This window comes from Sprattus sprattus (assembly GCF_963457725.1).
Source record: "Sprattus sprattus genome assembly, chromosome: 2".
In the NCBI taxonomy this organism is placed as follows: domain Eukaryota; kingdom Metazoa; phylum Chordata; class Actinopteri; order Clupeiformes; family Clupeidae; genus Sprattus; species Sprattus sprattus.
The window spans coordinates 43441693-43452263 of NC_137921.1; the positions used below are offsets into that span (position 1 = coordinate 43441693).

Here is a 10571-nt window from a genome sequence, read left to right on the forward strand (position 1 = left end):
ACTGTCTAATTTTATGTGCCAGTTTGATAAATATAAACAATATAACCCGTATATTCATTCAACTCAAAGGCTCTAATTTTGACCCTAACCATATCATCTGAGTGCCAAAAAACCAAGACATTATACAGGAAACAAGTAGGCTAATCGATAATTGTGCAAACCAAAATAGTCTTGAAAATATGAAGATCATAATAATATTAATCACTGAACAAAATATTATTATAGCATCAAATGTACATAATAAATAAAGTTAAAGGCATCCATTTCCGGTAGCCATTAATAAACATTATAACATTTACAAGTCTTACAGTTCACAGGGCACCTGCCTTACATCAATTCCCAGTTCCACGCTGAAGTCGTAGGAACGTCTTGTTTGATCTCGTTTGAAAGTTATCGCCTGGTTCCTCTGTCAAGTCCTCGGCTTCATGAAATGTTTTTGATCTTTTCTTTAGGATGGCGCTCGGTCCGTATATACATGCATTGTTGTATTCAAGTTTTCAAAGAGAAGACTGTCTTTTATTATCAGATTACATAGCAGCAGCATGCGCTGATGAGTATGGGTCTATCCCAGTCTTGGTCATACCTGGAAAAAGTATGTAGGCAACGGGAGGTTGTAAACTCGACGCCGACCAGGCCGAACAGTTACAGGGCACCACATACCCAGGGTTTGTGGGCGAAGGGTGGGTGTGGGTGTGCTGGCTTGGGCATCCCAAACTACCAAAAGCGCCGTTCTGGTATCCCAAAGAGGACGCATAGGGCAAACCGCCGGTCAACGTGTGGGGCATCTCTGTCATCTTCTGTAGGGCGCTGGAACTGAACTGACTTGGGTCAAGAAATGAGTAAGGTGACGACGTTGGCGGCAGGAATGCCCTGGCTTTCTCTGAGGCACTCAAAAGAGATTCCGTGGCCGACATAGGAAGTCCTTTCAAGTGATCTGTGTCCCCAAGGTAGGGCAAGGGGAAGACGTACCTGTCCTTTTTAAGCAGGTTCTTGGGCTTGCGTCTTGGTCTGTACTTGTAGTCTGGGTGCTCTTTCATGTGCTGCGCTCGCAGCCGCTTCGCCTCGTCGATGTAGGGTCGCTTCTCGGATTCTGACAGCAGCTTCCACTCCGCGCCAAGTCTTTTACTTATTTCTGAATTATGCATTTTGGGATTGTCTTGTGCCATTTTCCTCCTCTGACCCCGAGACCAAACCATGAAGGCATTCATGGGTCTCTTGATATGATCTGCTGGCTTTGACATTTTACGACTGTCTGTTTATCCTCCTATCAAAACAACGCAGAAAAGTTCTGTAACCACCCAATGCAGAGATATATTCACCTGTTTCGCAGACAGACGCTAGACATGCCACTTTTTAAATGCAGAGAAGTGCTACAAAAACGTCATCAATGAAATAAGGATCCCACTTGTTCAGATCGTCGGGAAGAAGCAGTGGTGGCGAAGTTGAAAATGTCTTCTTCTTCTGCAAAACGGCGCCGTTCTGTGTCACTCCAGCGCCCACAATCCACCGAGGTGAGAAGGCGAAGTCCCGCGGTCGATAAGGACTGTTTGTGTGTGTATGTTTTTTCTTAGAGGTTTCTCGTCTTGCAAAGCACCTGGCTGGGAAATGAGGAAGAGTGTGTGAATGAGAGCCAAAAGCGGTGAAGTTCAAAGGCTGCGCTGGTTTGGTCTGCACGCAATCTGACATAATCGCAGGGCGTAGACTTGCCAACCTGAGCACCCAATCAGCACAGAGAGACCGACATAATACCTTTACGAAAATATGTATATTACCACACAAACAAAGATTGGGGAGGAAAAGGAGGTTACTCTCCTCCCTCCTAGAATCCATTTACTTTAAGCTGTACAAACACAGACCTTCAACCTTGTTTTGCAATAAAACCTGACTTCTGACGGTGTACATCTTAAACACCAGTTCAGTCTGGAATGGTAAACACAATCAAATACTATGCAAGCTGACGTTTTTTTCACACAAATATTCATGTTTTAATACAAACTTAACATTTCGAGTTGTAGTAAATTATGCTATTCCTATTTATTTAATGCTTCATTGTGTACATGTATAATAGTTTTACAAAAATAAATATTCTATGTAAAGACATGTTTTATTTTAGATTCTGACATGTAATCAGGAAAAAAACAATAGGCTTTATGGTGTCAGTTTCGAAATGAAAACGTGCTACAGCCGGTTTGTAAGATAACAGACACGAGATTAAATAAAACAAATGGAATAGGTAGTATTATAACCACTCTAGACACAGTCTTGCTCCAGGGCCTGTTGTCAATGACAATGCCCCTCAGGCCAATATTTATTAAACGAGAACAATTGTAGAAATCTCTCCTGGGACGAGGTTGGTTGAGGCTTGCACCTGTTTTGCCGTCCTAATCTCACAGCCAAGCGACCCCGTGTAGAACATACCCATAGACCATCTTTGAAAGCTTCAGAATTGTAGCGGCAGAGGCTGTCTCTGATACGTAACACGAATTTGGCATTTTGAAAACAATGTGAATAATGCCCTGACACGTTTACTACTAGTTAACATATTTTTGGCGATTATACCACTCATGCCAATTAATGCAAATAGTCGACACGAGCCCTCTAAAACCAAATAACAAACTCTATTTTCTTAAAAAAAAAATGCCTTCAAGTGTTTCTGTTTCTAAGATATTTGAAAAACCTGGAATCATTTTCATACGTTAATGCTATTTGTAGTCTTGTGTAGGTTAATCATTTGCTGAGCAAAACGATTTTAAAGCATTTTTTTTAGTTTGAAATTGGAGTAATGGAATTGAAAACGTATTGGACGTATTGGAATGTTTATACAAGTAATATAAGTTAATTGTTGTGCTTTCACAGTTGGGGATTTTTAGCCAAAGTGCGTGGGCTCTTCAACATGCAAATTTTGCTGTTTAAAGGGGTGACTGCTTTAATAAGCCCGAGGCGACGCGGCTGTGATGCATGAGCCCGCACTTTTGATTAAGTGAAATGTATATGCGTTCCCTCCCGCACGCCAGCAGAATGTGGACGAAATCGAACATCGGCTATTCAGCACATTTTCTCCATCATTAGATACGCAAAATACGCGCTCAAAACGATTCAACACTTCAATTAATACTCGTGTAGCGCATGGCATGTACCAGTTGGATGTGCTGCGAGCCCGATATTAGAATGGAGTCAAAATAAGAACCAGTGGCGGCGCCAGGGGGGGGCTAGGGGGTGCTAGAGCACCCCCTAGATTGGCCATAGCACCCCCATAGCACCCCCAAGAAAATAATGGTTTATTTAGGCCTATTATTGTAATTTAATTTCATTCTGAGTTCTTAATAAAATGTATTGTGTGATAATAATATTTTAATCACTAAAGAAAATAACAGAAAATAACAGATTGAAATAAACAGATTGTTCACGTAGCACGACACAGACACGTTGCGCGTGAACGTAATTGTTCAATGAGTAGTAGGCTAAGTAACAGTAATCCTCGCGATAGGTCAATTCTAAGTCAAGCGTTCACAAAATCACGAAAATGGATCGGTATTTGATCCGCAAATTTCCTCGAGTCGAATAAGATGTTCAAGAGGAAGAAAAAATGCAAGAGGTATTGGATTCTGATTCTGATGTAGAAGAAGAGGAACGTCCTGGTCCAAGTTAACCCTTCACCTCTACTGAGGGCGCTGCTAGCCATGCTGCTAGCACCCTGGGTGACTTAAGCATGAACGCCCAGGATGGTCCGAAAAGACCAATATTACAAAAATGTTGTGGAAAGCTTGCGCTACACTGCTTTTCAGGGGATCTCACAGCGAGGCCACATTGAAGATGAGGATTCAGCAAACAGGGGTAATGTCCGCGAGTTGCCATCTGTAATTGGAAAGTTTGATAAAACCGTTCAGAAAAAGTTAGATAACAACCCGTCAAATGCAAAGTATGTGCACCATGACGTGCAGAATGAGATCATCAATGTAATGGCAGAAATGATTAGGAAACAATTAAGGGATGTTTTAAGCATAGTTTTGTGTGCACTTTTTGATCTCTTATTATTGTGGTTTTGAGTGCCTACTGTTTGGTCTCATTCATGTTTTTATTGATTGTGACTTAAAATAATATACCCTTTTTGAAAGCATTTCTGACTCTTTGCCTGTTTAAATTAATTCTATCTGATATTCTAATCTGCCGTCTTTAGTTAGAAGTGTATTGAACTTGGTATGTTTAGTTTAATTTGTCGCACATGGTAGTGGTGACCTGTTAGTCATCTGGCGCAAACTTAAATCTACACACTGAAGTAAGTGAAGTATTTGGGATTACGTTATCTATAACATGCTGCATCCATTTTGACCGTCGGAGATGAACGCGGCTTTGTGCGCGTCCGTCAGAAGTAGCTAATGATAATAATAATATGATCGATTTGAATGACGCTTTTTATGTACCCCAAAGACGCGTTAGAGATCAAACATGTAAACATATGTGACGATATGGTGGGGAGGTGTTGTAGTAGAGAAAAATGAGACTCATATGCTATCACCCTAATTTCATAGCACCCTCAGTAAAACGCCGAGCACCCCCATAGCACCACCAGAAAAAAATCTCTGGCGCCGCCACTGATAAGAACTATAACCACCATCAATATTCATGGCCCGTTATGCCTTCAAGCTAACAGTTTGCTCAGTCACCTGGTCCTCGGCTAGGGTGAACCTTTGCGGAAGCAATTATATAATTTGATCACTCCTGGTTCCGGTATACCGTAACAATGATAATGCCAGCTCTAACTAAAGGTTCAGCATAAAAACCTCTTGATGTAGGCTATAGATAGCTTTCACGGAAGTAAACTGTACCGAACGCTTCATACCCCAATGACTGGATTGCATAGGATATAGAATCCCAAAAGTTTGTGGAAAGACTCTGAGTTGAGGTTGCACGCATCTGGCAGAAGCACAATAACCCTACAGGGAGAGGCTGGCTCCTTTAAACGAGAACTTAAAGCAAACTCGCACTCTGTGTCCACAGTTTGATCCTGGCGATTTAGTGGTATGGTGGTCGATGATGCCGATGCCCAGCCCAAGACATATTTGGCACACATACTCGGATAGTGGGAGTCCGTCTACATATTCTAAACACTAACAGCCCTAACAGTAGGGTACTTTGTGTTTTTAACTCACAGCCATGTCCAACTTTAAATGTGTTACAGGCCCACCAGCTGCAATTGTTGATGAGTGTGTATTAATACAAGTGTATAAACACATTTTTAATAATATATTTTGATTGACACATTTTACGTAAATCATTACACAGTGTTATGTTATGGCTTGGTGGTGATATCCAACCTTTACTAGTCTCCTTACTTTTTTAGAACTAGCCACTCTTCCAGAGAAATCCTGCAAACATCATCCTCCTTTTACACATAATTTAGGGAGAGAATTAGCCGAAAATACTCGGGTCTTACAGTCCATCTGAAAACAGGGCTGTGCTGAGAGCAATATGAAATAAGATTTGTGAAATCAACCATGTCCGACGCGTTAGTCATTAAATGGAGATAGGCTAATTATTGCGCACTGGAAGAACGATCAGTCGGAGCAATACTGCAGAATTGTCTCCCAGTGTAGAGAGGGAACTATGAAAACCCCCAGAATTGGTCTATCGGGAATGGTGGTGTAGATGCCCACGCATTTTATTTTATGTGTGTGTGTGAGTTCGCGCGTGTGTGCAATTTCTTTTGTTTGTTTTTTTATTTAATTTTTATTTCAATGCTAGGATTCAGTGTTATATCTCAGCCACTTGATTTCAACTTCAATAGTAGATACAATAGGCCAAGGCTGTTACAGGCTGAAGAGAGCGTCCCATTGTGAAGGAACAGATTGATGTTAGGACACAGCACTAGTCCGAAGATGTAGATAAGGAGATAGTCTGACCTAAACATAAGTTTAACCTAGATGACGATTTAAGAAAAAGATTTATGAAGTCAATGTATTATCGTTTTACAAAATAAAAACATAAAAACACACCCGCTTGGCATTTAAGAACACACCGCTAAAAGCATGCTGTTCTCCGAAGGACGTAGCCTATTAGGCTACTCACGTGCTGTTAGTGAAGGTTTTAAAATCAGTAGAATGGAGTAACCACATGAGGTGCATACTGCTGGCACTGTAACTGTGACAATTCTCGTGGGTGCAGACTGTTTAAGGAACATGTTGGTATTTAACAAATATACACAAAGCATCATAGCCTAATCAATCAGAATCAATGTCGATGAAATGTTACAACTATTTACGGTAGGCTAATTATGACTGATTTAGTGCTAGCACAGATAGCGTGTAGTGCGAACAAAGTCAGAGTCGTATAGCGCCTGTGTAGCGTCTATAACATACAATTTAACATGTGTTTATCGTTTTTTAGGGAGAGAGTATCATAATGAAGTTCAAAGCGATTAGTTTGCTATGTTGGTTAGTTTTGCTGTGAGAAAAAAAATCTGTCTTCCACGTTTCCTTTTCGAGTATGTTGGTGTTGAAGTGCCATCCATATTTTATACATATATAATGCAGCCGTACTCTCCATACACAAACCTATTGGATGTTATAATAGAGCTCATCCCACATAATATGTCCATCCATCATCCAGGAAATGGTTAGAATATAGTAGGCTACTTCAAATGAATGGACCAGAAAGTCATAGCGGGAGCCTGAGTGCACCGAGGTAAGCCTGATACCGTAGCTGTCCATGGTGCTGAGGCACTAAGTGGCTTTATGCGCCACAAACTTGCGGTCTCTCTCAGAAACTCTCCTTAAAGAAACCCGTGTTGACATTTCAATGCCTTTTATTCTGTTTTCATCCTATTTACTGCCAGTTCTTCGTTCGCATGCATCGTTTGGAATCGAGTTGGAGCCCGTAGCCGCGTTTTTGGGTATGTGCCGAGCCAAAGAGACACCGCCATACCTTTATGTAATATGTTATTTTTCTAATCCAATATTTACCCTTAGGAATAAACGCGGTAAGTTTATTTCGGTGCGAAATAGCATAGATTTCAAAGCGCAAATAGGACAGTCACACAAAGTTAGTCCATGTGATGTATTCAAAATGGGTGACACGGAATGCAAAGAGGTTCACACTTGGTGCACCCCCCCCCCCCCCCCGCCACACACAGACACACACACACACGTACACACACCCACCCCAACGCACACATATTTCCTAAAAAGATGACCCTTTTGCCTGCTCCAGAAACACAACTCAGGGCTTCCCGGTAGGAATTATTTTCCTCTAAGAGTTGAAACGGCAACCTGAATTGCGGGGTGAGTTAAATATTAACCGAAACTTGAAACTTTCCTGATCTCTTCAGATATAACTACGAAGATCAGACACCCTTTTCTTGAACAAGACGGAACTTGGTTATGACTTCGAAATCCGAAATCCCCCTGACCTAGCTCTGCAGCTCAAACGGAGTGGCCAAGTGGCTGAACGATACCAAAGAAGTTCCAACATTTTTGAAAGGCATGTTTAGTGACATCAATATATCTTAAAACATATATCAACTTCGAAGCAGAAATTGCATGGACACTCAGGCTACATCTGAAAACTCACTCCTGGCAGTATGATGAAAACATTAAATTAGACACACAAGCCTTCTGACCCATTCAGTGTTACTGAAGAATGTATAATTCCAAGATCAGAGAGTGGTTATACAAAGGGCATTCATTGTATAAATAAATACATAAATAAATAACATAGGATGTTGCCTCTGAACTGTAACCCACATCAACAGACAGACGTATTAGTCAGTGGAAGTGGACTGCAGTGAACTAACACATGGAAATGGGCTCAATCCAAAACTCAGTGAAGTCTGGCAGAGGGATAGAGAGTCCCATTCAGTGCTCTTTCTCCTCCCTCTCCAACACCCCCCCCCCCCCCCCCCCCCCACACACACACCTCCCTCTGTCCTTCTATTCCTCCTCCTCCTCCTCCTCCTCTGTATAGACTTGCATTATTTCACATATTCAAATGTGCTGTGTTTGTTCTGGCCCAAGCTCTTGGCTCCCATCCGTCTCTCCAGTGTGGAAATTGATTTTAGTCAGCTGTCACAGCCAGCAGTTCTAGAACCTCAGTGAAAATTTATTTACAAAAAAACCCCTCACACTTTGGTTTGAGAAATTTCATTAGCCTACGTGCTTGCCAAAGCTTTTTCTTCCTTTCCATTTTTTTGGGATGGATGGGGGGGGGGGGGGGGGGGGGGTCATGAGAAGATGTGCCTGCTATTTCTTAGAAGTGGGATGGGTGAGGGGGGCCAAAGGACATCCACCTCTTCTGCAAGTCCTGGGAAACAGTCCAGATGTGTTTGCGGGCCCAAGTTTCATCATAGACAAATTCTGAAATCCATATCTGCTCGCTCTCCACACCGTATCAATCCATGATAATCAATAAGAGCTCTAAAGAGCTCTAAAGAGCTCTAAAGGTGAGGACGTATGGCCATCAGGAGACGTATAAAGTCAAATCAACAGTCCAGCCGGCAAAATCTTTTCACCATACAATATTTCATTGGGCTTTGAGTGTGCAGGGGGTGGGCGGGTGAACTTCAGTAACACACACACACACACACACACACACACACACACACACACACACACACACACACACACACACACACACACACACACACACACACACACACACACACACACACACACACACACACACACACACACACACATACACACACACACACATACACACACACACACACACATACACACACACACACACACACCCCACTACCATATGGAGGAGAGCTGAACAGTGGCTGGTAAAGGTAGACACAATGATTGAATGAAATAAAACAGAATGGAAATTAAAAGAGGTTCAAGGCGCAGGCTGATAATGAAAGGATGAGGGCAATACTTCAGAGACCGAGCAGGAGACATCGCACAGTCGTACAATACAATTAGGATTAGAGGGGGCCAGACGCAGATAACGGGAGATAGGGATAAATTATCGCCGGAAGAAGAGGAATGGGGCCTCCATTCTGACCTTCATTAAGAGGAAGAGAGGCGCACTCGCCAGCTGTACCGCGTGTAGCAGGAATCACAGCCTTGACAGGGGAAGCAGTGACATGCAGGTCTGTGTTCACACTGGCTTCTTAACCAGCCCCCATCTCTTTATCTGGCTGGTCTGGGTTACTTCTCACAGAGAGCTACACAAGCCTGCTTAACTCTACCCATGGGTGAAGGGACAACTGAAGTCATTCACTGTGATTAGAACTGACTATAGAACTGACTATATTTTTGTTCAGTTTGTTGGCCTTGTATTTTTCTGCTCTCAAAAACGATCATCTGAAACACATGCATACAACATTCTTCAGAGCAATGTAATCCTTCCTACCTTCGTTTGTGTAAGGCCCAGCTGTAGGCGTAAGTGAACCCTGAACCCACTTCCTAGCCAAGAAATTGCCTCTGAAGTCCTAAAGAGTCTATAGAATTACGAGGCATGGGTGAATAGCTTCTTAAATGCTTTAATGCAGAGAAGGCCTGCAGGCTTTCAGGTTGGCCCAAACAGAGCAGACAGCCAACCCCCAGTCATCTGCATAATAAACATCACAGGTATTTGTTAAACTCACAAAATGCTCCTCCGCTTTTCTTGTTCTCTTTCCCTCCCTCTTTCTTTCTCTCCCTCCCTCTCTTTTTTCCCCTCTGAAGTTGACTGTACTAGTTGCGGTAAACCGAGAGGCCTTCATGAAGCAGCGCCTGCATGCTAGCAGCACAGCATCTAGGCCAAGAACATAGGTGTGTGCAAAGCAAAAGGGCAAAGATGAAAGTGAGGCAATTAAAAGATCTGAACACGTTTGAAGCCAGATAAATTGATTTAGATGTGAAACTCAAACATAAACATTGCGATTGGAGGTTGATTGATTTTTGTCCTCCCCCCCTCTCCTCGCCCTCCCTGAGATCTGTTCTAGCATTGTGAGATATCACTTTTCATTTCCTTTCACCAGTGGTTGTGTGTATCTCAATAGACCTGCAGTTCAAAAGACAATCCTTTTTTTATTCCTTTTTTGCGCTTTTACCATTGGCGCAGAAGCTCTCTGAAGTCTTTTCTCAGCCTTTGTTTTTTTTTATGTACGTTTTTTAAAAGCACTCTAATCTGTTATTTGGAGATGAAACGTACACACACTCGCATACTGTACTGTTATTTTCCCCAAACCTTTTGTTTACCGACTTTTTCCTCTGGTTTTCATATTGTTATCAATGCAACACTGAACCAGGTCATTAGCATATAATACGCAGACCAGAACACAGTGCCTAGCATTCTCTGCTGAATGTTGTGTGTACTTTGATAGTTACACCCATTGATTTTCCTTTGCATGCGCTTTACATATACAGGTGCAAAGAATGAAAAAAGATAGAAAAAACATGATACCATGAGAATATGGGACATCAAACGCCTCCGCACCTTTGAAGCTATTTTCTGTCTTATTAGACTATTTTATACTTAATTACGGCTTTCTTTTTTGTTTACACTCTCTTTAAGTAATATAAACTCCACCTGAAGGAAGCATTTAGAACAATGCTATGTTCATTAGGGTGCCTAACTTGGGT

The 10571-nt window shown here is 42.1% G+C and overlaps 1 protein-coding gene across 1 annotated transcript; it reads right to left on the reverse strand.

The window, feature by feature from the left end:
- Positions 1-527: 527 nt before the first annotated feature.
- Positions 528-1241, reverse strand: sox14 (SRY-box transcription factor 14; the record flags this gene model as incomplete). The annotated part of the gene is made up of 1 exon (XM_080860864.1): positions 528-1241. One exon carries the CDS (start codon positions 1239-1241, stop codon positions 528-530), a length of 714 nt encoding a protein of 237 aa, XP_080716990.1.
- Positions 1242-10571: the final 9330 nt, after the last annotated feature.